The sequence below is a fragment of the Elgaria multicarinata genome, chromosome 12 (genome assembly GCF_023053635.1).
Source record: "Elgaria multicarinata webbii isolate HBS135686 ecotype San Diego chromosome 12, rElgMul1.1.pri, whole genome shotgun sequence".
Classification (NCBI taxonomy): domain Eukaryota; kingdom Metazoa; phylum Chordata; class Lepidosauria; order Squamata; family Anguidae; genus Elgaria; species Elgaria multicarinata.
This window is the reverse complement of record NC_086182.1, coordinates 13,237,651-13,264,849: the sequence shown is the minus strand read 5'-3', so window position 1 is coordinate 13,264,849 and position 27,199 is coordinate 13,237,651. Positions and strand designations below refer to the sequence as shown.

The 27,199-nt window shown below is 44.1% G+C and overlaps 1 protein-coding gene across 1 annotated transcript in view; it reads left to right on the top strand.

Moving 5' to 3' along the window:
• The window catches only part of EBF2 (EBF transcription factor 2), a 286,143-nt gene that overhangs the window by 175,960 nt on the left and 82,984 nt on the right, over positions 1-27,199 (top strand). Inside the window, exon 7 of the mRNA XM_063139242.1 lies at positions 19,585-19,666. Within this exon, the coding sequence (XP_062995312.1) occupies positions 19,585-19,666 (82 nt within the window). The remainder of the gene's footprint in view (positions 1-19,584; positions 19,667-27,199) is intronic.

Sequence of the window (27,199 nt, the reverse complement as noted above, 5' to 3'; positions counted from 1 at the left end):
TGCATTTGCAGTGAGGGCAAACATGTAATAGCGCCAATGTGAATTAGCACTAGTAGGAACAAAATTCTGGTTTTAAAAAGCCTGATTCCATCAAGGAGCAAATTATGGAATGAAAGATTCCTGACAAACACAGACAGAATGGACTTAACATCCATACATCACTAGTTCTGATAGCACTTCAACTAGAGGATTATCCCGTATAAAGTAGGAGACAGACATTACCAACCTAGGTGGAACTTTCTGTGCCAGCAAGTTAAACTGTTTAGCCTCACTCACCAAATTCTAGGGAGGCGACCATTTTAAGACAGGGACGGTGGACAGTACTTTGCAAACAGTATACCTCCACCTTCCATTCTCCAATTTGAGGACTCTACTGCTTCATTCCCACGTCGTTCTACATGCCTTGGTTTACTGATAAGAAATATTGTTGTGATCTTTGGGTTTCTGTAGGTTCTCATCCATTGTTCTGCAAGTTGTTGGTTGTTGTTCGGGGTTTGTTTTGAGGGGGAGGAAGGAGGAGTGATGAAAAGAGAAGGATGCCCCCCAAGGAGAAAGGCAAACTGCTCATATTGCAAAGAGCTCTCCAAAGACTTTTTGCAAGAACACTGCAATTACAGGCATGCTGTTAGTGTAGTGTTTCATTTTCAATCCAAGCCCATAGAGTTCAATTATTATTTTTATTAATGGTGTCAGATTTTCATTGGAGTGCAAAAACAAGGCCGTTTTCCCTTGGAGATCTTTTTGTTCCCAGCAAGTGATAGAGTGGCAAATGACTATCTTTGGAGTAAACATGTGCCTCAACGCAACCAGAAGTGGTTTGGTGCAATAAGCCTATTAGAAAATGAGGGATCAATGTGAGGAAGGAAAAAGAGAATAGCTTCCTAAATATTTTCCATTAAAAAGTCCTCCCTGCAAATAAAAACAAAAGCAAGCAAACACAAATGATGGTGGAATACAAGGGTTGGTTCAAGTGCTGAACAAAACGATATCCCAATAATTTGCAATCCCATCTGGGAGCTGCCATTTCTGGGGTGGCTCTGTAGTGTCACCTGCCCTCTGGAAAACCCTCCCTAGTGACGTTCGGGCAGCAGAACATGTGACATCTTTTAAACGCCTCATGAAAACACACTTGCTTATCCAGGGTTTCCCTGGGCTGTAAGTAAATTTATCATGCCACTCCATGGAAGTGCTTTTAATGATGTGTTTTTAATATTGTATTTAACTATATTTTAATATTTGTTGTGAACCACCAATGAATTTTATTATATTCAGTGGTATATATGTGACACAGCATCAGCATCATCAAAGGAAGAGTGCAGGACACGGAATAACGGGCTCAAGTTAAAGGAAGCCAGATTCCAGCTGGACATCAGGAAAAACTTCCTGACTGTTAGAGCAGTACGACAATGGAATCAGTTACCTAGGGAGGTTGTGGGCTCTCCCACACTAGAGGCATTCAAGAGGCAGCTGGACAACCACCAGTCAGGGATGCTTTAGGGTGGATTCCTGCATTGAGCAGGGGGTTGGACTCGATGGCCTTCTAGGCCCCTTCCAACTCTACTATTCTATGATATTATTATTATTATTATTATTATTATTATTATTATTATTATTATTATTATTATTCTAAGCTCAACATCTAAGGTCCTTCTCCGGGTGCCTACCCAGAGGAAACCTTGGAGAATGGCAACAAGGGAGAGGGCCTTTTCAGTGGTGGGTCCTCAATTATGGAATGATCTCCCCAATGAGGTTTGCCTGGCACCAACGTTGTTATCTTTTCGGTGCGAGGTCAAGGCTTTTCTCTTCTCCCAGGCATTTAACAGCATTTAACAGCATATGCTGAGTTTTTTAACTGACTCCAGAATAGTTGTTTTAAACAGATATTGTCTGTTTTTGTTTGTATTTTATGCTTTTTATTGTTTTAAATTTTGTATAGTTGTTTTTAACGTTCACTGTTTTTAACTTTTGTAAACTGCCCAGAGAGCTTTGGCTACGGGGTGGAATATAAATGCAATAATAATAATAATAATAATAATAATAATAATAATAATAATAATAATAATAATTCACAATGCTCTGGGATGCCTCTGTACCCAAGGCATTGTGGGGAATACAAAATAAACACTGGGCCACCAATAAAGGAGCTGGGCTATTGAGGAGCATGCCACCATTTGCAGATCTGGGTAAGTGGGAAAGGAGGAACTCACAACACAAATGCTAATAGTTAGAGCTGCCCCAGAAAGAGTTGGAGTATTCCATTCCTTGAGAACATTAAGTAACCCCCCTTTGGGGTGGTTCGTGTTAGTTTGCTGCTCCCATCTCTAATTCAAGCCAAACATTGTCTTCTGACAATTGCATTCTGAGAATTTTGGACTTAATTCTGCCTGATTCACATTTTTAGAGATTAATCATTTTTCCACTAGGAAACCATTTAAGGAGGATAAGAGATCCCAACCCTTCCTTGCATTTCAGACCTTCTATGGAAGTCCTGTGAACTGAGCCAAACTATGTGTGGACAGGGGATATCAATGCACAGAATCTAGTGTGTACATATGTGTTTGGCTGTTAATAACAGCTGTAGAGAGTGGTGTTGTTGTGGATGGGGTTTGGATGAAAACTACAGTGCTTGGGGATGAGGGTTTAAACCCCATGCCATGTTAATAATTCAGTCCCCCCCCCTCCAAAAGCTGCTTTTTTTTTTAATCTGCAGGGCAAAACATTCAAGGTTCCCAGATTTTGATTCTCTAAGTTTTTGTCCCATGGGGCAAGTAGCAGTTTCAGGTAGAATTTTTCATTAGGAAGATGTCATAACTGTGTTAAACCCCTCTCCTAGTGCTGTGATTCTGATCCAAATCTCCTTGCCCACATGTCTGATATTGACACTTCTTTATTTTAAAAGAAAACAAAAATCACAGGAAATCCTCTTCTCGTGGTTCCTATTGCTTTCCCTTTTAGAAGGCTAGAGTGGCGGTCTCAGTAGAGCAAAATTAGGTTTCGTCTAGTAGTTTGTTTAAGGGCCACCCTCCTTTTCATAGTGGCTATTTATTTAGCACCAAAAAGAAAAAGAAAAAAGATTAAATGCATCAGCCTCCAAAAGAAGGACAAAAGAGGACATTGGTTTGCATAAAATTTGTATATGCTAATTTGTATGTGCCAGTACAAATTTAGACATCGTCATTATAACTGAAATAGAAATGCAATACATTTCACCATAGTGTGGAAGATTGAGGCCAGGTGACCCTGTTTACCTTGTTCAATCTGCTGCCCAGTTACTGTTGAAGTCCCAGCTCTTCTTTCTGTTAGTTCTTTATCTTTAAATTGGACTTGGATTGGACAGCCCTTCAAGGAGAGGACTCTGTAAAAGAGGTTATACAGACACCCAACCAACTACCCACCCCCCATTTGATTCCTGTGTCAGGCCTTGGCCAGAGACAGCATTCCAAGAAGAGCTAAGAATCAGGAGCCAGGAGCCATTGGCCAAAATGAGTGATTAGGACTGAAGAATAAGTCAGAATTAAAGGACAAATCAGGAGACAAGACTGAAGAGTGAAGAAGAACTAAAGACAGAGAAACATACCAATGCTCAGGAAGACCTTGTTGCTCAAACAAGGGTCAACTGGAACAGGAAGCTGTCTTAGGCCTTAGCTAAACCGGGCTTATCACAGGGTGAACCCCGCGATCATCCCTGTGCATCTACATGGTGCCTAGGGGATCCCTGGATCAGGGAGGGATGATCCTTCCCTTGCCCCGGTATAGAGCCCTCCCCTTTGTGCCCACTTTTTCCATGGTCCCGGGCTGAGCCTGAGAACGCAGAACGTGTGGCCCGTTGCTGCGGTTTCACCCAGTTCCGCACAATTACTCGTGCGGAGCCGGGAGCTGCGCATGGGGCACAGCGCTCCTCAGGAGCACTGCGCCCATCAGGGTTAGGGTGGGGAAGCAGGAAAAGTAGTTAATTTTTTTAAAAAAAACCCACTTACCTTTAACGCACGACCGTTTGTGCACTCCTTCCTCTTTAAAAATATAAAATGGCGGGCATGCTGTGTAAAGGGAGGAGGGATCTTGCGTTAATCACAACACGAGATCTTCCCTCCTCCATTGCAGACTATAAGGTAGGTCTAGCTAAGGCCTTATACTCCTTCCTGCCCAGGAGGATCCAATGGCCAACTTGGATGGGTGGGGACAGTCTGGTTCTTCAAGGCACTTCACTGAGGAGGCTGCCCCTTCTGTTTAGTGGTTCAGCTGAAAACAATTCAATAAGTACAGAAGAAGAGACATTCTGGATCAGGCCAAAGGCCTACTTAGTCCAGCTTTCTGTTCATACAATGGCCAGCCAGGAATGAATGCAACAGCAGTCTTGTATTCCTGTTCCCCACCAATACAGGTGATAATATTTAGCCATCATAACTAATAGGCATTTGTTCAGTGCACATTTTAATGCAGTTTTACCTAAATCCTGTGTCCATCCATCATCTGCTAGAGATGAGGGAGGAATTTGTTCGGTTCACCTTTCAATGCGAATTTGCCTGATTTCATATTTTTGAGCCATTGTGCAAATCAAAACTCATTTATCCTTTGACATTCGCAATTCTTCAAATGTTGCAGCAGAGTTCTCTAATCAAATAATGTGTACAAAACGTTGTAGATTAGGAGAAATATCATTAAAATGAACCATATTAGAAAACTCTTTGCAAAAAAATATGTATGCAAGACAAACAATGCATGCATCAGGTTAAGTGGGCACAAAAATATGAAAGTTCACACAAAGCTGGTTGTTAAATAAATAAATAAATAAAAATCTTAAAGTTCAGGATAAATGAAACTTACAACTACAGAAATTCTCTTAGTTCAAGATGAATCAAATTTAAGATTGGAAAAGTGAGAAATTAAGAGAATCTGAAATGGACAGAGCAATGGAGAGAAACTGAAACAGACAAATACCTTTCTACTTTAGAAGATGATTCTTATGCTTGCGGTCTCCTCTAACTATATCTCACAAGCCAGATGGGGTGTTCTGCTAGACCACTGAGAAAAAGAGAGAGCTTTTTTCTCACTTACGGTAGGCCATATGAGCTGCTTGCTCACATAATGTAATGCCAAGGGTAACCTACTTTCATCTGTCAAGTGTTAGAGGGTATGGACTGCGGCACCTGAAAAATAGCTTTGGTAACCTTGTGCCTGCGTCCCTGATAGTAATACATGCTGATGGTGAGAAGAGAAAGGATAAGTTATAAAGGCAACACCTTCATCCTAGGAGGTGGGTGGAGGGGGGCAATTTAGCTGTCCAATTTGGTGGGGGTGGGAAACTAGATTCTAGAGTGCTTAAAGATGTAGGGCATTTTCTCCAAAGTGTTTCAATTTGCTCCCTTCCTCCTTTGCCTAATGGGAGGGGTAGGCAACCTTTTCCGGGCCGTGGGCATATTTGGCAACTTGAGAAACTGCCCTGGGTCCCTGCCAAAAATAGCTGCCATGGAAGGCATGGCAAAGGATAAAGGACCTGCCCCAAAGTACAAAGCATAGGTTGGGTCTGAGCTCCAGCACACCACACAACTCATTTGAACCCACAGTTTTCTGCACAGTTTTCTGCTGTGAAAAATGTATTTCACAGCAAAAACAACTGCCGGTAAGAAAATGTGTTAATTGTTAAATACTAGCGGTGTGCAAGGACCCCCCGCTCCACCCCACGGGCCGATCCAAAAATTTTGGATCGGCCCGCTCCGCTCCGCGCTGCTCCACCCATACTCCGCTCCTCTTTGCTGCGGAGCTCCGGCTCCGAATCGGAGCTCTGCAGTGGAGGGGAGTGGTGCCAGGTAAGGCTGGGAGAGGAGGGCGGGGGTTTTTACTGGGCCCTGCTGCCATCACCGCCCGTGTGGCGACGGCGGCAGAGCCCGGTAAGGGACCAAGGGGGAGGGGGGCCTTACCTGCCTCCATCCGCGGTCCGTCGGCTTCTTCAATTGAGCAAGTGTGGCCCAGACTTCCTGGTTGAACCGCGGGCTCAATTGAAGAAGCTGACGGACCGCGGATGGAGGCAGGTAAGGGAGAGGAGGGCGGGGGGGTTACCGGGCCCTGCCGCCGTCGCCGCGGTAAGGGACCAAGGGGGAGGGGGGCCTTACCTGCCTCCATCCGCGGTCCGTCGGCTTCTTCAATTGAGCCCGCGGTTCAACCAGGAAGTCTGGGCCGCAAGTGATTTCCCCCACAGCGTTTCCAGAACAATTCATACAGCTATATGGCAATGAGATGATTTATAATATTCTCTCTCTCTTCTTCTCTCTCTCTCCGATGTGAAGGCTCCCAGTGACTTCTTAATAACTATTTGGGAGGCAAAAGCAGAGTGCTGTTCGGTGGCCACTTTCCAGTTAGGTGGTAGCAGAATTGTGTGTGTGTGTGTGTGTGTGTGTGTGTGTGTGTGTTATGCTATGTTTCTGAATAAAGTGGGACATTTGGTCCCCTGGGAGGCTGGAATCAAAGTACAGGGGCAATCCAAGAGGACAAAAGTGTCAATGTTGCACCACAGTAAATGCTAAGTCAGGGCCCACTTGAACAGTATTTCTCCTGTTCTCATTCCACACCAGCAATGTAACACAGCCTGCCCTGACTATTTATTTAAAGCATTTTTGTATCCCACACTTCTGCTGGAAAAGGCCTACATGCAATCAATTAAAAACAAGGTAGTCCCTGCCCGCAAGCTTATCATCTAGAAAGACATGGCACAAAAGGATAATGAGATGGGGAAGGAAGAAGAGGGGAGAAACATTATTATTATTATTATTATTATTATTATTATTATTATTATTATTATTATTTATATAGCACCATCAATGTACATGGTGCTGTACAGATTGCACAGTAAATAGCAAGACCCTGCCGCATAGGCTTACAATCTAATAAAGTTGTAGTAAACAATAAGGAGGGAAAGAGAATGCAAACAGGCACAGGGAAGTGTAAACAGGCACCGGGTAGGGTGAAGCTAACAGTATAGAGTCAGAACAAACTCAATATTTAAAAGCTATAGGGAAAAGAAAAGTTTTTAGCTGAGTTTTAAAAGCTGTGATTGAGTTGGTAGTTCTCAAGTGTTCTGGAAGAGCGTTCCAGGCATGAGGGCAGCAGAGGAAAAAGGACGAAGCCGAGTAAGGGAAGTGGAGGTCCTTGGGCAGGCGAGAAGCATGGCATCAGAGGAGCGGAGAGCACGAGCGGGGCAATAGTGTGAGATGAGAGAGGAGAGATAGGCAGGAGCTAGACCGTGAAAAGCTTTGAAGGTCAACAGGAGAAGTTTATATTGGATTCTGGAGTGAATTGGGCTCTCACTGCAGGGCTGGTGGAATGGGCCTGCTTCCTACCTCCTCTCCCTCTGCTGCAGCCTGCTGGAAGAAGGGAAGATGAAATGGTGACAGACTTGAGGGTAATATATTCAGTTCGACTCAGATGTCACTTGACATTGGAAGTGGTTGTTTTAGTGGGGTCATAAGAACACAAGAAGAGCCATGCTGGATCAGACCAACGGTCCATCTAATCCAGCACTCTGTTCGTACAGTGGCCATCCAGCAGTTGACCAGGAACCCACAAGCAGGACGTGAGTACAATGTCACCCTCTCACCCATGTTCCCCAGCAACTGGTGCATTTAGGAGCACTGTCTCTGGTACTGGAGGTAGCACATAGCCGTCAGGACTGGTAGCCATTGATAGCCTTCTCCTCCAGGAATTTATCCAAACCCCTTTTAAAGACATCCAAACTGGTGGCCATCACCACAGCCTGTGGTAGCAAATTCCACAGTTTGACTATGCTGTGTGAAGGAGTCTTTCCTTTTATCTGTCCTGAATCTCCCACCCATCAGCTTCATGGGATGACCCCTGGTTCTAGTATTTTGAGAGAGTGAGAAAAATGTCTCCCTATCCACATTCTCCACACCATGCATAATTTTGTACACCTCCACCATGTCTCCTATTAGCCTCCTTTTTTCCAAACTAAACAATCCCAGCTCTTGTAAGTTTTCCTCATAGGGAAGGTGCTCCAACCCCTTGATCATTTTAATAGCCATTTTCTGAACTTTTTCAAACATTTCCTGAAAAAAAATACATTGTCCAATTATTCACCCACTTACAATCTTAGGAGGGGAAATGCTTTCTACCAAGTCAGATTATTTGGCCATCCATCTTAGGATGGCGTACTCTGACTGGTAGCAGCTCTGCAGGGTGGGCTGAAGAAAATATGGTTAGCTTGGCAGCCTCAGCTGGGGACCCTGACTTGGATAGGACAGGGCATGAAAACTGAATATCTTAGACCACATCTGTTCTTCTTGAATACTCTGGGCAAAATGGAGGTGGTAACATGGTTAGGTTGGGTGGGCCCTCTGCTGATCTTGGGGCTTGGCAAACACCCAGCTTTGCTACCCACTGGAGCCAACCATGACGGTTAATGAGAACAAGCCTGGATCTAACAATAGTTTCAAATCCCAGCTTATCCTCAAACCGTAGTTTAAAAAGTTGTGTATTTCATGGGGAACTGTAGTTGGCTGAAAAATGGAAGCGGAAGCTTTCCATCTCCTCATCCTGACATTCAAAGGAGAAGAATAGAGGAGGGGGAAGTCTGGAAGCCTGAGGGTTGTGCAGGCTTATTCAGGCTTGTTCACATAGCAGGAAACCATGGTTTACCGTTATGTCTGAACCATGGCAATAAGCAATAGACTTGCAAGCATGACTGAATGCTCCTCTTACAAAATTAAAATCAAATAATAATAATAAAAAACCTCTTCTGAATAGAAAACTAGCTTGTCAAGAAGAAGGCTGAATTAGAACCTTCATCTATTTATTTGTTAGGGAATTTACATCCTGTCTTCCTGACATCTAGTTGTTTGTGTGCAGGGAACTTCTTGTATGATGGATCATTCATCATGTGAGTCCCTACCTATAGTCTAACCATCTTTATTGCCTCCGTGAGAGAAAGGCCTAGGTTCAATATAGTCAAATTCAATGTCCCATCTACTATATCACTCTGGCCCCTTGCACTGTGAAGAGAGAAGCCCTCCTGTGCCTCCACACACACTCCAAATCTCAGTTAATTTTGTATTTGCCTGCCTTGAGAGACCTATGATTTCAATAGGGCTGGAATCCTCCTCGAGAGGCATGCATTTCAAATCAGCTAAGGCTTCCCTGAAGTCCCTGAAAGATTGAAATATGTCGTGAAACAAGCCATATCTTTCCACATGTGGTGGCAAGAGTCTGAGTCACAACCCTTATGAAGCAATGTGGGCCAATTCACAATTGGCGCTCATGTCCATGCCTATGTGAATTTGATCCAGAACAAAAAGGTGTGAAAAGTTGTTTTCTAATTATATAAAAACCAGGAAAAACCTTTCTGTGACTCTCCCGTTTCCCCTAAATCATACTTCTGTGGTGTTAAGCTTTGCCTCCTCTTCGCTTCCTCTTCCCCAAAGTCATTTTTATTGTAATGCCTCAATAAATATTAATGCCTTTACCAGATGCGAGCATGTAAAATATCTGGAGATATATATATATATATATCGCAGAACTCTTTTATATGGCTGTTGCTTAGTTATAGTTATGAGACTGGTTGGAAAATATCTGAAAAGAGGGGAGGGAAATGAGCAACATGGTTCAAGGAAAGGAAAGGTAAAAAAATATGTGTGGGGTGTGCGTGCATGTGTGAGTGCTTTAGAAAGTCTAAAGCCAGAGGAAGAAAATTAGGTACTTTAATGTTTCTACTGGGGTTTAAAGCAAATAAAACAGCCGTAATAAGGCAGAGTGCAGGCAATGACCCACTGAAGCCGAAATGCTAACCATTCCGTGTGATTGAGGGTGAGGCGTTCTGAAGCTGGTTGATGAGCGGCTGTTGGGATGCATCACTTGTGGTGATGTGAGACTTTGGAGATATTTCTAAAGAGGGTAACCAAAGTAAATATGGGATGGACATAAGAACATAAGAAGAGCCACACTGGATCCATCTACCGGCTGTTGACCATGGACCCACAAGCAGAACACAGTGCAACAGCACCCTCCCACCCATGTTCCCCAGCAATTGGTGCATATAGGCTTACTGCCTCTGATACTGCAGGAAGCACGTAGCTATCAGGACTAGTAGCCATTGATAGCCTTCTCCTCTAGGAATTATCCCCCTTTAAAGCCATCCATACTACATCTTGTGGTAGTGAATTCTATAGTCCAACTATGCGCTGTGTGAAGAAGTACTTCCTCCTATCCATTTAGTGTGTTTACAGCCACCATTTGTGCCCCCAATTTGCATAAATGCTAATTTTCAGAGCGGGGAATGGAAGCAAAACCGAAGGCCCCCAGAGAAATCCGGTGAGCCCCAAAAGGGTTGGGTTTCCCTGAAATGGCCTTCTCTGGGATTGGGAGGGAGAAGAAAGCAAACAAAATTCAGGCAACAGTTCTTATTTTCAAAGTTCTTATATAGTTTTTTTTTTTCTGGCAGGGCAGGGAGGAAAGAAGCTCCTTCCAGCTTCTCCCTCTGTGGCTGATGTATGAGGCCAGGTTGGAGCCCCCCTTGCTGTAATGTTCCTCTTAGGAGGCAGTGGCTGCAGCCTCCATGTACACCTTGGTTCAACTTAGCAGTTTGTCAAAATGCTTTGGACTCCTAGATATTCCAGCTGGTCATGAACTTCATTTAACTATGTTGATTTTGGGGTGACTTGGGAGAGTCAATGGGTCCAAACTCCTAAAAGGACTCACCAGATCAGTATCTTTTGGCTGAATGCATAGTTTGTAACATGGTCGGCTTCAGAATCTGCACTGTTAGGGCCGATCCTACTATTAGACGAAGTGCGGCAGCTGCCTCAAGCAGCCATTTTTGTTTTTGGTGCCATGAAAGACCAGCACATTGAGACTTACTTATTTTGTTTATTCCGTCAGGGATGGAGAGAGGTACCTGGCGGATATTTTTTGCCTCATATTCCAAACTACTATGGCTGACTTTGGGTACAATGCATCTTGATTAGGGTGAGTGGGTTAACACCTCCTCTGGGAGGGTGGTTCCATAGTCCCGGTCCAACAACCAAGTAGGCTCTCTCCTTTGTTATCACCTAATGGGCCCAAGATACTTGAAGAAAAGAATGCCCAGATGATATCAAAGTCATAGGCAATGTAGAATAGGAGAGGTGCTCATGCAGAGATGTGGTGCCAAGCCGTTTATGGCTTTGAAGAGAAGCACCAGCACCTTGGATTGGGCTTGGAGGTGAATACAAATTCAGTGCAGTGCCTTCAGAACTAGTGTGATAAGATTCCATATGACTATATCAGCTGCCACATTCTGTGCTACTTGAAGCTCCTGGGTCATCTTCAAGGGCAGCCCCACCTATAATGAAGTATTGTAATCCAACTGAGAGTTACCACAGCATGAACCATTGAATTGTATTGACTAGGGAGGTCCATCATTGGAAATCCAGTTCTCCCCCACCTTTCCCCCCCTTTTTTACTTGACAGAGTTCTGCAGCATGTACAACTCGATTCACGTTTGTGAACTGAGCTGTGGGCTTTTTCCCCGAATGTTTTTGGTGCATTTTTCCCTCAGAGCTTCCACAATTTGTGCAAACATCTGAGCAATTTCAAACAGTTCAGCTGAAAATAATAATAATAATTTCACAGGTTTATTTCACGGCAGATTTCAGCAGTTTATGCAATTTTCTGAATAATTGGTTCAAATTTCCAACCAATCTGCATAAAATTGGCTGTAAAAGTATTTTGCAGTCCCCCCCTTAAAGGTTCTGCAATTTATGCGAATTAGCCATTTGCACAAAGTTCTTAGCAATTTGCACGCATTTGGCTGTAAATTGCTCAGAAATTTGTGCAAAACGCAAAATGTGCAAGAAGAAAAATGCACAAAATGCCTGGAAAATCCATAACCTCACTGCAGACTGAGTTGGACACTGCTGCAGGAAATGGAAGAAATTCCATGGGGCTGAACCTAGGAAAAACTCCCAAGCAGACTTCTCCAGCAAACCTAGTATTCACACAATTAACACCACGTGTAGTTTGGTCCTTTGCTACATCCAGCTTTAGCTTGATTTGATGCAATGTCTATTCTGCTGGCAAGCTCAATTCAAAGTCAGAGCAGTGCATTCAAGCAAAACTCAACGTTTTCAAAATTCTACCATAAAGCTCGTTCTGTCTTGTTTCCAATATCAGATTGCAATCTTTCCCCCCTTTTTGAATAATGTCCTAATGTACACATTGATTGTGGACATCTTTGAAATGCACGAATTCTTCTCCCATTGATTACAGTGTGTTTGTTTGCATTTGTCAAAAGTATACATTTTTTACATGCTCACTTTTCAATTATATGGACACTGTCAAATAGGGATGTCAAAGAATTCCACAATGGATTCAAATGAGTTCAGATTTTTATGAATCTGATCTGTGGCTTCTGGCAACCCCCTCCCCCACCCCCAAAAAACCCCACATGCTCACCTTCTGATTCCAGCAATGAGCAAGAGATAGAATGAAAGATGTCCGGCAATCCGCAAAACACAGATGGAACGGGCTTTGACAAAATCCTTATATGTCACTACTCTCAAACAATTCTTTAAAATCTAATTGCAAGTATGGAAATGTACAAATCTTGACTGTAGATTGAGTTTGAGTCCATATTTGGTTTGAGAGGTGCAAACTGGGGGAAATGTGATAAAAAATGAACCAAAATGAATCTCTCATATATCCCTATTCAAAATAGAACTGCTGTTAAAATGGGTTGCCAGTTAGGACTTTAGAATATCTTTTCTACCACTTTTTCCTTGCTTGCTGTAGCTTTTTGATGGCTTACTTGCAAGCCCCTGATATTTCTAAGCCGCTGATACTTGTAAGCCGCTTTAAGCCTTTTTGGCTAAAGGTTCTTCTGCTAAATAAGTAAAATTTATCTAAAGTAAAAGGAGAGAACTGACTAGGGCTGTCAGGCAACTTGAGATTCAGAGCCTGAAACCTGTGGGGTGGAGCTTGGGAGCACAAATGCAGAGCCTATTATGGAGGGTGGAGCTTGGCAGCACTGCATGATTTTTAAAATTATTTTTATTTATTTTTAAATCTAATATATTCACATAGGAAGCTGTTTTGTACCAAATCAGGCTATTCACCCATCTAGGTCAGTCTTGTCTTTTCTGGCAGCAGCTCACCAGGATCTCAGAGGTATATTCTCAACCTTTTTCATCTGGAGACGATGGTGCTGGAAATGTAGTCCTCATGTGTGCTATTTACTTGCATGGCCCCTGAGCTACATTTCCTCCATCCCAAACCTCTCTTTCTCATGGATCCCATCTTCACCCTGTTTGTGTTTCCATCTCTTCCCATGTGTACAGTTCTTATGGTTGTAGTTTCTCAGCAGGCACCCCTTCACACAGAAAGCAAAATCAAATGAGATTGAAAGAATGGGCAGGAAACGTGGGATGGTTTCAAACAGGGCTGCACTTTCCATGGGCTGTATGCAGTCCCCAGATGTCTGTTGCACACCCTCTGTCCCTCCACCCCTGTGACCTTGAAGCAGCTGGGATCACTGCTTCCATGCCACTAATGGCGGTGCAGAAGGACCAATGCTGGTCAGGGTCAGAGGGAGGGGGCTTTAGGCAAACCAGCCTTCCACCCATCCAAGCAATCTTGTACAGGATTGCTGGGATGGAAGTAAAGTTATAGCCTCCCGCACCCCTGGAAGACTGACCAAGGGAGCCGTGTGCTTTGCTCAATCTCCTGTACAGGCGCGGTTCATGGGCCTCTTAGGGCTCATCTACACCAAGCAGGATATTGCACTATGAAAGCGGTATATAAAAGGCAGGAGCCACACTAAGCAGGATATAGCAGTATGAAAGCGGTATATGGTATGTGTCAATGGGCCCCAACAGTGGCAGTGCACTTCAATACCGCTATAAAGCAGAAGTGTGGCTCCTGCCTTTTATATACCACTTTCACAGTGGACTATCCTGCTTGGTGTAGAAGACCCCTCTGTAAGCTGCCTTGGGAATCTTCTGGGGGCTAAAGTGTGGGATAAAATACTATAAATCAATCAATACTTCAAGGTCCAGCTCTTCTTTCTGACGAATCCTTATCTTTCAACCAGACTTGGACTGGAAAAGAGTGCACACGGACACCCTAGATGTATATATATACTTGCCCAAGGCCAACCTTGCCTACTGGTGCCCACCAATAAGCCATGGACATCTCTAAGGTTTTTGGCACGATTTATTTGTTCACAAAGCTTTCATTGCCCCACTTCAAAAATGCACATATCTGTCATAAATTTAACGCACAATGCAGTGAACGGGTAGCAACAGCAGGAAGGTTGTGTATGAATGCTTCAATATCAGTCACACAAAGAGGTGTGTATTCCTTGTATTAACCACAAAGAGAAGCAACAACAGACACGACACAAAGGATAAAGCAAGTTTGCTTTTTAATAATCCCACTGAGAAACAAATTGTGGAGGGAAAATATGCTCAAAATTGCTTTATCTATATTTACCAGTAGTTTTTTTTAATATATGTATACACACACACACACACACACACACACACACACACACACACACACATTCTGCAGTAACAAAACAAAACATTGTTGATATTTTCAAAAAATGTTTGGGATGATATTATTTTATCATTTTAAACACCCTGCCCTAATCCCCATTATTATTATTTTTGCAGTTTATTTAAGAATACTCACAAATGAATCCGATGCCTAAATATTTCCTTTGTGTCTGTCTGGTGGTAAAAGGACTCCACAGTTTAGGAAGTTGACAAAACTAAGGTTTCATTGGAGATGTAACACCGTTGGATGTGTGGGGGGTATTTTGAGGAGGGGGGTCGCGGGCGGGGGGGGGGGTTGGCCTTCTTTTTCCATTGCTTGCTTTTCTTGTTGGTAAACCTTGGGAGGAAAATATACATCTTTCTCCTTTAAAGTTCTAATTCAAGGCATGAATGTGTGAGTTCTGGAGGGACTTTGGGACTGCGGTAAAAATTCGTTGTCATAGTAACAGAAAGGGAACTAGGCCTAGCTCACCTGGGACTTTAACTTACTGCAAAAGCTGATTTTTTTTTTTTTTAGACAAGCACTCAGCAAGGGAAATAAATAAATAAATTGCTCATTGTGTTCCCTGCTGACTTTCAACTCCTGCCCCCTCCCTGCAACTACTCAACTCTTATATGAATGCATTTTATTTTGTCCTGCAGCCTTCATGAATTTTCTGTGTCCCAGTTAAATCTGTGGGTTTCCTCCCTCCCCTTGTAATTTAAATGTACCACTAGGATACCAGGGCAAACACACACACGCGCACACACACACACACACCAGTACAATACTTTATGAAAATATTTCCAACCAGAACAACTGGAAAATATTTCCGACCAGAACAGAAATAAAGAGAGAGAGAGAGAGAGAGGGCGGGGGGGAAACATTCTTATTTTTGTTTCGGATTGTTCGAATTGAATATGTTCAAGGGGATTTTGTGACCCTACCTATGGCAAGTTCAGATAGTTTAAAGCAATTGAGCAGATGCACACACACACACACACATACACATACACACACACATATTTAATGTAGCACAGGATAGTAGGTCAAAGAGGTGTATTGTTCATACTGTCACCTCAGTATGTGAATAATTTCCCAGTGTTCAGTTTCAAGTTGTATACATTATATCCCAGCCCCCAAAGGTGGGATCTTCTGGGTCATCTTGAGCACTTTGAGAAACATCCATTTATGAATATATCTGAAGGAGAACATTGAGAAACAAATGTTTGAATCCCCAAATCTATGTCATCTTCTTCTCATCACCCCAAGCCTTGGTCTGGATTTGGGGGTCATATTTATATATTTACAATGAATCCAGCTATGGGACCAGGTTTGGGATTTTCCCACAGCATGTATATAATACAGACAGTGACACTAGGGGCTCATCTACACCAAGCAGGATATTCCACTATGAAAGCAGTATGGAAGTGGTATATAAAAGGCAGGAGCCACACTACTGCTTTGTAGCGGGGTATTGAAGTGCACTGACAACTGTTGGGCCCATTGACACATGCCATATACTACTTTCATATGACTTTCATAGTGCAATATCCTGCTTGGTGTAGATGTGTCATGGGCCTCAACAATTGTCAGAGCATTTCAATACCACTATAAAGCAGTAGTGTGGATCCTGCCTTTTATATACTGCTTTCATACCACTTTCATAGTGGAATGTCCTGGTTGGTGTAGATGAGCCCTAGGGCTCGATTACAGGGCACATGTCTGGGATCCCTCAGCCTAGAGGGGGGCAACGAACAGCACACCAGCAGCAGTCCCTGCAAAGTTGTTTTTTACTTTTTGCCTGATAATCTCTGTAAAATATTAAAGAGATAAATAAAAAGGGACCCATTTGTCCCATTTTTGATCAGGATTTACACAGTTTGCAGCTTCTGGATCAAACATGGACTCAGACCCAGTCCTCAGTCAAGGTCGGTACATTTCTTAGCTCTCAATGTGATTTGCGGTGCAAAAGACATGTGTTTGACAGCAGGTGTATATTTGAAAAGTGTGCATGAAAAGATGCCTACTTTTGAAACATGAGTACAAATACACTTGAATCAAGGGGAGGAGAACCTGAACATTTCAAAGATGCACACAGCTGGTGCGTACATTTGGAAAAACATGTCCAAAAATCCACATGGATTTCAGAAGAAGAAGAAGAAGAAGAAGAAGAAGAAGAAGAAGAAGAAGAAGAAGAAATCCAAATTTACAGTCTGATATGGACTTGAGTTGGAATGAGCTTGAGATGGAATTTAAAGAACTCCAGTGAGCTCAGATTTTGCCGATTCACACATCCCTATCTCCAGGGCCATGTCTCCCCTCAAGACTTTGTTCTACTAATCTTAAACTTCAAACAGTATTTTCCACGAATGCAACAAAATGGTAGCACTGTAGGCTCTCTCTGGGGCCACAGTGCCCCACCCTGAGGAAGGCTCCCTTCCTCAAAGTGAGACAAGGGGCTCTACGAAAAGCCAGCTGCTTTTCAGCAGTGGCAAATATTGTTTAGGTTAAACAGTGTTTGGGGCAGCAGCAAACAGTGGAAGTGCACCGTGGTGGGCAGTGGCAGCTGAGGGTGCAATGGTAGCAGCTGTGACAAATACTGATGGGTGGTGGTGGATGGGAGAACATAGGGCCCCTCCTGAAACTGCTGCTTGAGTCATGTGGCTTGATGGTCATGATGAGCCAATTCCACGTGGAGTATATGGAATTCTTATTTGTAATTCAAATCTTACATAAGGTCCCAGAAATCACATCAAATAAAGGGACAAAATAGAGATTTGCTAAGACTTTATAGACAGAGTATGGTTTTGAAACTCAGAAAACTACATGCTGTGCCATCTAGGACCTCATTATTTATTTTTATTAAATTTATATACCGCTCAATAGCCGAAGCTCTCTGGGTGGTTTACAAAAGTTAAAAACAGTGAACATTAAAAAGTATACAAAATTTAAAACCATTAAAAATATAAAAACAACAGTATAAAACAACAATATCCATTGAAACAACAACAATTCTGGGGTGCATTAAAAAACAAACTCAGCATATGCTGTTAAATGCTTTTAAATTCCTGGGAGAAGAGAAAAGTCTTGACCTGGCACCGAAAAGATAACAATGTTGGCGCCAGGTGAGCCTCATCAGGGAGATCATTCCATAATTGGGGGGGGGGGGCACCACCGAAAACGCCCTCTCCCTTGTTGCCATCCTCCGAGCTTCCCTCAGAGTAGGCACTAGGAGGAGGACCTTAGATGTTGAGCGCAGTGTACGGGTAGGTTCATGTCGGGAGAGGCGTTCTGTCATTATGGCTCCTTCACATTAATTTTTATTTAGGTGCACACCTACAATTTTGTAAGTGTATACCTAAGAATGGAATGAGATAAACACATAAAGCTGCTTTATACTAGTCTCGCTAGCCAAGTATTGCCCACCATGAATGGAGTTGATCTCCAAAGTCTCCAGAGAAAGTATTTCCCTTTTCTGTTAAATTATATCCTCTTCACTTGAGTTTAAGGATGCTGGAGACATTTCAGATGGACTAAAATCAGTTTGGATTTCTAGTATTCAACCTGGAGAATCCGCTGCGGACTGGCCTCCCAGGCTGTGTGGAGTCCACGGACTTCCGGCTATTATTTACTTCCCCCAAATTTACAGAAATTCATTCATAGTAAAATATTTTATTCTTTTATTTATTTAATTACATTTATATACCACTCCATGGCCAAAGCTCTATGCCAAAACACACAATTTTCTGCTGAGACACATGCCTGGCTGGAAAATATACATGGGAAAACATTGAATAGAATGTGGGACAATACGCTAAATATTATGTACTAATGTCAACTATATAAATTACTGTGTATTTTCTTACAGAATTATTTGCATATTTTTATGCATAGCATGGGGAAGAAAACCCTGAATCCATCCATGAATGGATGCTGGAATGAAGCACACTACACAATCCATGAAACATGCATGAGACAGATTTCACAAAATCCGGACATACTTATTTGAGATGCCGGGGATTGAACTTGGGACCTTCTGCAGGCAAAGCATGCAATCTACCCCTGAGCTATCACCTCTGGAAACACCTGTATCAAGCAGGCACATTTATCAGAGCATCAGGTTCAGAGTCAGCTCCCTGCAGAATGGCCATTCAGTGAGAAACCCGGGTTTTCTGCCACATCATGTGGGAATGCTCCATAGACTCACAGAATAAAGAGGTGCAGCTGCTGCTCCTACACCCCCTCCCTTCCTTCCTTTTCCTGGTGGACCCAGAAGTGAGAAACCAATGTTACGTCGTATGAAGGTGTGAATGTACAGATTAGGGTCTCATTCTCACGGGTGGGGAGAGCAATGAAAGAGGGGACCACTTTCTAACCTTGCCTGGTGGACTCAGAAGCTAAGAAGCCCCCAATGCATGTGTGAATAAACAGATTAGGGTCCCATTCTCACGGGTGGGGCAGGGAGAGCAATGAAAGAGGGGACCACTTTCTAACCTTGCCTGGCAGGCTCAAAATCCGCGAAGCCACAGTTCCATCCCATGCACAAATGTGAATTAACAGATAAAACAGGACTTTGCCTGTTTTAATTTTTGTAAACCGCCCAGAGAGCTTTGGCTATGGGGCAGAATAATAATAATAATAATAATAATAATAATAATAATAATAATAATAATAATATGACTTGCAGACTTTGCATTCATTATGAGCCCCCAAATGCTTCAAGGGCAAAAATGTACATGCCTCTCATCTATATTCTACCTTTTTGTACCCGGCACAACCTTTTCCTCACTTGACTTTGGGTTAAAAAGCTTGCAGGCGCTCTGGTTTCTAATAACGTGAGGCATTGCTTTGCAAGGCCAGAAGACACAGCCAAAAATGTCATTTTAATCTGTTTTAATTGACAGCATCCTCCTAAACAGTCTGTTGATATCCCCCGATGGATTCTGCCACAGGACACAATCATATCAGCACAAAGCGAGTAAATAATAGCAGATCCTAATTTTTAAAGCGGAAGATGTCAAACACGCTTCTCTCTTCTTCTCTTCCACCTCCCCCCGCCCCCCACAGGTTCTTCTTGAAATTTTTCCTCAAGTGCAATCAGAATTGTTTGAAAACAGCGGGGAACCCGAGAGATATGAGGCGGTTCCAGGTAAGCAGTCCGGGATTCACCGTTTAAGTGAGTTGTCTGCCTTTTCCGGGCGTTTGCTTCTGTGGCTCATCACTGACACTGCGAGTAATAAACGAAATGACAGTAAATGATAAACCCCATCATATATTGTTAAAGTTTTTCTGCATTTGTCATGTTTAATCCTTCCTTTCTCCTCTTCCCCATTCGGAATCCCCAAGAGGGGAAGTGATGTATCGCACCGAGCGATGACGTATATTTGATTTGACGTCCCAAAGCGAGGCATTCTCAGGTACAGCTGCCCAGAGCGGGGACTGTGTTCATGATACTTGGATTTTTCAAAGTAGCGTTGTCTGTGAGACGTTCACCAGCACCCCCCTCCCTCCCTCCCTCCCTCCAACGCTGTATTTTACACTTCCAAAACCTCCCGTTCAGGCTCTTTCAAAACGGCAGCTGATGCAGGGCACGGTCACTTTAAGATCTTGCATGGTAAAGGCAACAAGGCCCATGGGACAATGACCCAGCTGCTTTTCAGGAAAATCTGCCACTGGTTTCATCATAGCTGTCGCTGATGTATTGAGAATACCAGCTAATAAAAACACAGAAGGAGGTGAAGTGTGTCAAGCTGGAAACATTGGCGGGGGCGTGGAGATGGGGGAGAGGGTTGAAGAGACACAGGCACTAAATCTCATCTCCTTTTCTCCCTCCTTTCCACACCATAATTGTTTAAGGCTGTGTACAGACGTAACACTTTTGAGGCAATTTCCCTCTTTACGCTATAATGGTTGCCGTCTAACTGTCCCCAGCCACCACCTCTGCTCACTTCTGCTGCTGTAACTTGATCACGATGCAAGCATCATGAATGAGTGAATGCCATGTCTTGCTTCAGGTGGGTTTACACGGCAGGGTATGTGTGTGTAGAAGATGGACTCACTTCAATAATAATAATAATAATAATAATAATAATTTTATTTGTTACCTGCCTCTCCCTCTGGATCAAGGTGGGATACAATACAAGATTCAATGAACAAAAAACCTACGGTTTATAAAACAACGTTAAGGACGTACACTTTCCCACCAAGCACCAAAAAGCGGGGAAATTGGGAGTTAAGGCTCGCCAGCCTTAACGCCACATCCTCCCTAAGGAGGCAGAAAGTACCAGTGAAATTCTCATTCTGCCAAAGCAGATAAACCATGAGGACAGGATGGAGAATAGGATATGCAGAGGTGACTGTGGGGTTGTGGAAAACTGATGACGAACTACTTAGAGCCACCTACTTCTTTTTTTGTTTAGAGCAGCCCTTCCCCAACCTGGTGCCCTCCAAAGGTGTTGGACTGCAACGATCCATCATTGCAAGTCAGTATGTTCCATGGTCAGGAATGCTGGGACAGCAGGATGGGGAATGAAGGGGGGCGGCTCCAGGCAAGCCCCCACCCCAGCCCACCCCACTTACCTGCTCTGTTGTCGCTGGGCCCGGGCTTGAACTGAGCACCCTGGTGCACCTGGAAGCAAGGCCACACCTGCAGCCTTGCATCTGGGTGGACCCAGGGGCTCTGTTCAAGCCTGAGCCAGGCAACGATGGAACAGGTAAGAAAACCTCCCCCCCGCCTGGCCCCTTACCTGGACCTGCCACTGCTGCAGCACGAAGTGTGGCAGCTCCAGGCAACCCCCCTCCTGCCTGGCCCTTACCTGGAGCTGCCACTGCACAAACTGTTGTGGTGGCAGCTCCAGGCAAGCCCCCCCCCGCACCCCACCACTTACCTTCTCCGTCATGGCCTGGCCCGTGCTTAAATTGAGCCCCCAAGTCCACCCAGAAGCTAGGCTGTGGAGTTTCAGCTGGTGTCATTTGTATATATGGAGAACCTGGTGAAATCCCCTCTTCATCACAACAGTGAAAGCTGCAGGAGCTATACTAGAGTAATCAGATACAAAAGAGGTCAGGGCTCCTGCAGCTTTCATTGTTGTGATGTAGAGGGAATTTCACCAGGTGCTGCATGCCTACAAATGACACCTGCTGAAATTCCCTTTTCTATACAAGTGTTGAAGGTACAGGAGCCCTGTCCTCCTTTGAATATGGTCACCCTAGCCATATGAAAAGGAGGAGAGGGCTCCTCTACATTTAACAGTTGCATAGAAAAGGGAATTTCAGCAGGTGTCATTTGTATATATGAAGAACCTGGTGAAATCCCCTCTTCATCACAACAGTGAAAGGTGCAGGAGCTATACTAGAGTGACCAGATACAAAAGAGGGCAGGGCTCCTGCAGCTTTCACTGTTGGGATGAAGAGGGGATTTCACCAGGTGCTGCGTGCCTACAAATGACACCTGCTGAAATTCCCTTTTCTATCCAACTGTTAAAGTTACAAGAGCCCTGTCCTCCTTTCCATATGGCTAGGGTGACCATATTCAAAGGAGGACAGGGCCTAACTTCTGGTGAAGCCGGGGACTCCATTTCAACCCGGGCCGGCCGGAGGACGAGGAGGTAAGTCGCCGCTCCCCACCCCCGGCCTGGGCCCGTCGCTGCCGCAGCACAAACTGCGGCGGCCCCGACGGCCCCAGGCAAGCCCAACCCCCCCACAGAGTTCACTCACCTTGTCTGTCAATTGAGCCCCCCGGCTTCACCCAGAAGCAAGGCCGCAATTGCGGCCTTGCTTTTGGGTAGAGCCGGGTGCTCAATTGAAACCCAGGCCTGCTGCCGCCGAACAAGGTGAAACCGGAGGAGGGGCGCGACTTACCCCCCTGGTTTCCCCCCCGCTACGCCTGGGCCCGCCGCTGCACGAACTGCAGCAGCGGCTCCAGGGAAACCCCCTTACCCCACTTACCTCATCTCCTCGGGGATGAGCGGCCGCCACGCTCTCCCTGTTTCTCCCCCTCCCTCCGGGGAATCTGATGCTGACGCGCATGCATTAGCTTATCAGATTCCCCCTAGGGAAACATGGGGATTTTAAAAAATTAATTAAAAATTGATGGAATGGTCTTTTGAAAAAAAGAAAGGCCATTCCATCAATGGGCTGGATAGGGGAATGCAATCCTATTAATGGATTGCACGGGGAGGCTTCCCCTTTAGCACTATAAGTGCGCAAAAAAAAGTCACCAACCCGGAAGTGTGCCTGATCAGATTGATACAGACATGCTTCCCCCTTTTTTTTGCTTTAAACTCCCATCCAGCCCTCAATATTGCAGCAATCTCCCTGAAACCCGCAGGGAATGTAAAGCCAGCATTTCTTTCTTGCAGCACTGCGTTTCAGAAAGATTGCTGAAATATTTTTCATTTTAGGCTGCTAGGTTGACCCTCCCCCCAGTAACTCCATTTAATATGGCGGAATGTTCATTTTACTGACCGTCCTTAACTACACTGCACACGACTGTGCGCAGTGTAATACAATAAAATACATATAACTAATTAAAACATTTAAAACTAATACATTATTAAAAGCAGCAAATTATTAAAAAGGCATCTTAAAACTCAATTTGGTAGGCCTGCCGGAAGAGATCAGTCTTTATGGCTTTCGTAAATTCCGGAAGACTGTTAAGTTGACGACTCTCTCCCAGCAAGCCATTCCACAAACTGGGAGCGGCAGAAGAAGAGGTCCTCTGGGTAATAGTTGTCAGCCTTGTTTTTTTTGGGTGGAGTAAATTCTTCCCAGTGGACCTGAGTGTGCAGGGCGGATTGTACGGGAGAAGGCGATCCCGCAGGTAGCCTGGACCCAAACCATGTAGGGCTTTAAAGGTGATAACCAACACTTCATACTTCGCCCAGAAAGTAATTGGCAGCCAGTGAAGAGATTTTAAAACTGGTGTAGTGTGGTCACCCTTAGGTGTACCAGTGAAAAAAACAATTTTTTTCTTTTTTCTTTTTTTTTTAAAGTAAACAACATCCCTAAAACCTTCACTTGCATTCTTGTTTATGTACTTATTTATTTGTGATATTTATCTACTGCTAAATATAATAAAATCCCCAACCTGTTTACTTGTCAACATTAAAATCACATTTAGAAAACCATATTAAAAACAATTGCAATAAGAGCAGTGCAAGGAGTAATAAGATGGGGCAGCATGGTTAATTGAATTGCAGGCTGGGGGAAACCTGGGTGAATAAGGGTGTTTTTAGGAGCTGTTTGAAAAATGCCACATTTTCTGCCTCCCAAACTGCAGGATGGAGGATTTTCCAAAGGGTGGATGGTGTAAGTGAAAAGGCCCACTGTTGAGGTATTGCATGGCGATATTCCATTAATTTTGGAATGACCAGCAAGGCTTCCTCTGAAAGTCTTTTTAATAACAACAACAACAATAATTTGTTGAGTTTTAAGTTGCATGTTTATAGTATCTGCAACGACTATGTAGAAACTATTACATTTTTCAACTTAACAAAACACCCACATTACATAAGAAATTGAGTGATCTTTAGCAGAAGTCACAGGAGGTTCCATATATCAGTGGCAAAACCTACAGTGAGTGAATTATGGTTGAGCTGGGAAATCATTTTTCCAGCCACAATGGCAGCCCCCTTTCGAAGTACAACAGGCAAAGGGACCAGCACATGTGTGGCAAGTAGGGCAGGAGACCATTGGCATGCAGATGTGGCAGTTGAATCACAGGGCTCTGGGACCTATCAGTCAACAGCTTGAGTACTCAGACCTTTGAGATATTTGAGGACCACCTTTGATCATTTCCAACATATATTTGTTTGAGCTCCTTCTAGTGCTCCTGCTGTACGTTGTCCATGCCTGAGGATACCAAGATCCCACATTAAAGTTCTGCATAGTACATAAAGAATACAGATGACCTGCAACAAAAGCAGGATGCTCTCTCTGTTTGCTAGCCAGCCACAGCCTTTTTCTAGAATACTCCATTCCATTCCTCTCCCCATGGTTTTCTGTGGAGGGGACGTAGCTCAGTGGTAGGATCTACACTACTGCTTTAAAATGGTTTATAACAGTTGAGGCCCAGGACACACTACCTATACAGTCTTCAAAACATTTTCAAAGTGTTATATCCTGCTTAGTGTAGATCTGGCCTTAATTTTATTTATTTATTTATTTATTTATTGCATTTGTATACCGCCCCATAGCCGAAGCTCTCTGGGCAGTTCACATAAGATAAGACATTTAAAAACAATATACAAAAATTAAAAACCGCAAAAACATGCAAAATGCTCATACAATTAAAACCATTATAACAACTTTAAAAAACTATGAGCCTAAAAACCAGTCCCAGGCTCATTACATATTGCTAAATGCCTGGGGGAAGAGAAAAGTCTTGACTTGGCACCGCAAAGATGACAATGTTGGCGCCAGGCAGGCCTCATCAGCGAGATTGTTCCACAGTTGGGGGGACACCACAGAGAAGACCGTCTCTCTTGGTGCCGCTGTCCGAGCTTCCCTCACGGGTGGAGCACCTGCTTCGCTTGCAGAAGATCCCAGGTCCAGTCCCCGGCTTCTCCGGGTAGGGCAAGGAAAGGATCTTGCCTGAAAACCTGGAGAGCTGTGCCGGTCAGTGTCAACAATACTGGATTAGAAAGACCAAAGGTATGACTCAGTATAAAGCAGCTCCCTATATTCCTATGTTCCCACCCCCAACTGTCAGTCAGTGTTCAGTGAGCATTGAACACGCTCAGTGCATCATTGTGCTGTTTGGGTTTTTTATCCCCCCTTCTTTAGGGTTTTTGGATTTTGTTTTGTTTTTGTATGCCTCCAAACATTGGAGTTCCCACAATCCTATTGCTATCTCCCTTTTGTGTATGGATGGTCCCATTTTGGCGATCTAAGGATCTGAAATAGGATAATGTTCATTATATAAGATGGGGAAACAAATCTAAAAACAACAACCCTGAAGGGATCTGACAGGCACTGGCAGGATTATTATGCAGGGTCAAGTGTTTTTAACATGAACATCATTCAAGAATATCATTACAGGTTTTGCAGTTGAAAAATGCACGTTCTCTTTTCTTTCATCCCACTCGACATCAGCAAAGATAATTAATGTATCAGAGGTTTTGGTTTAGGTTACAAAGGACATTTGTCAATCCTAGAAATGCAAGGCCATCTCAGAAGTGTTAAAAACAACAAACAAACAAACAAACAAACAGACTTTGTAAATGCAGAACGGATAGATTGAAGGGGATGTTTCTTTGTGTTCTTGATTTCATTAAGCAGTTTGGGAAAGTGAAAAGGAAAAGAAAAGAAATAACATTCTCATTTCATTTTATCTCAGTGTTAGATCATATAAAACCCTTGGGGATATATACACATAGCTTAGAAGCATTCATAGAATCATAGAATAGTAGAGTTGGAAGGGGCCTACAAGGCCATCAAGTCTAATCCCCTGCTCAGTGCAGGAATCCACCTCAAAGCCTCCCTGACAGAGGGCTGCCCAGCTGCCTCTAGTGTGGGAGAGCCCACAACCTCCCTAGGTAAATGGTTCCATTGCCGTACTGCTCTAACAGTCAGGAAATTTTTCCTGATGTCCAGCCGGAACATAAGAACAGCCATGCTGGATCAGACCAAGCGTCCTGCATTGCGGGAAGGTGTAGTGCGGAAATAAAGAGGCGACACAACATGGCTGGGTTTTAAACAAGTGCCAACATTTATTTGATGGATCTGGTTAGGGAAACCTAAGCGGGCATCAACCTAGCACGGCGTAAGCCGTTAATAACCAGGGCAAGACATTCCGAGCCCATGGGCGACGGGTAACGTTCGCCACCCCTTGGCTCCCCATTTTGGGGTGGTAGGCCTTCCGGTGTCACCCCTCCTCCTACCACCGGGCTGTGAGTGGGTGAGAAAGGTTGGCCTCAATGATAACCCTTATTTCAGCAGCTGGACTGCAGGGCTGGGAGATGCTGAACCTCAGGCGTTATCCTGCACCATTTGGTGCCTTGGAATGCTTACCAACTTTAACAAACCTCAGATGCCCGCCTACCCGCCATAAATGTGACCAAATTAGAACAGATTAACCTATTTAATACTCCCTGGGCTGTCTTGCAGTATGAAGTAGGCAAAACAACTCATAACCAATTCAGGTTATGAGCAAAAAAATCCTACTTGGCCCCAGACGGGCGACCAGCAAGCCCATACTGCCTACAGGGAGGGAGGGAGGGAGGGAGGGAGGGAGCCGCTTTATCAGAGAGGAGGAGGGAAGGGGAATAAGCCTTTATATAGGCTCGCTGTCCCCTCCCCTTCTCCATTGGCGCAAATTGCCAGCCAATAGCTGGCTTCCACGCTGCCTCTTCCCCTCCCCCCCCACACACAATGGCTTCCCTGGACCCAGGCGATGCCAGGCGCGTCAGGATAGCATTTCTGTTCACACAGTGGCCAACCAGCTGTCATGGGAAACCCACAAGCATGACATGGGTGCAATATCACCCTCCCAATCATGTTCCCCAGCACCTCTTGCATATGGGCATACTGTCTCTGATACTGAAGGTAGCATATAGCCAGTTCATATGGCTCACAGAAAGCCTGACCCAGGTTCATCACTAGGGATGTTGCGGTAGTCTGAGAGAGGGGTGTAGACCTTCCAAGCCCCATTCACCCAGCGGCCACACTTTTACCAGACCTG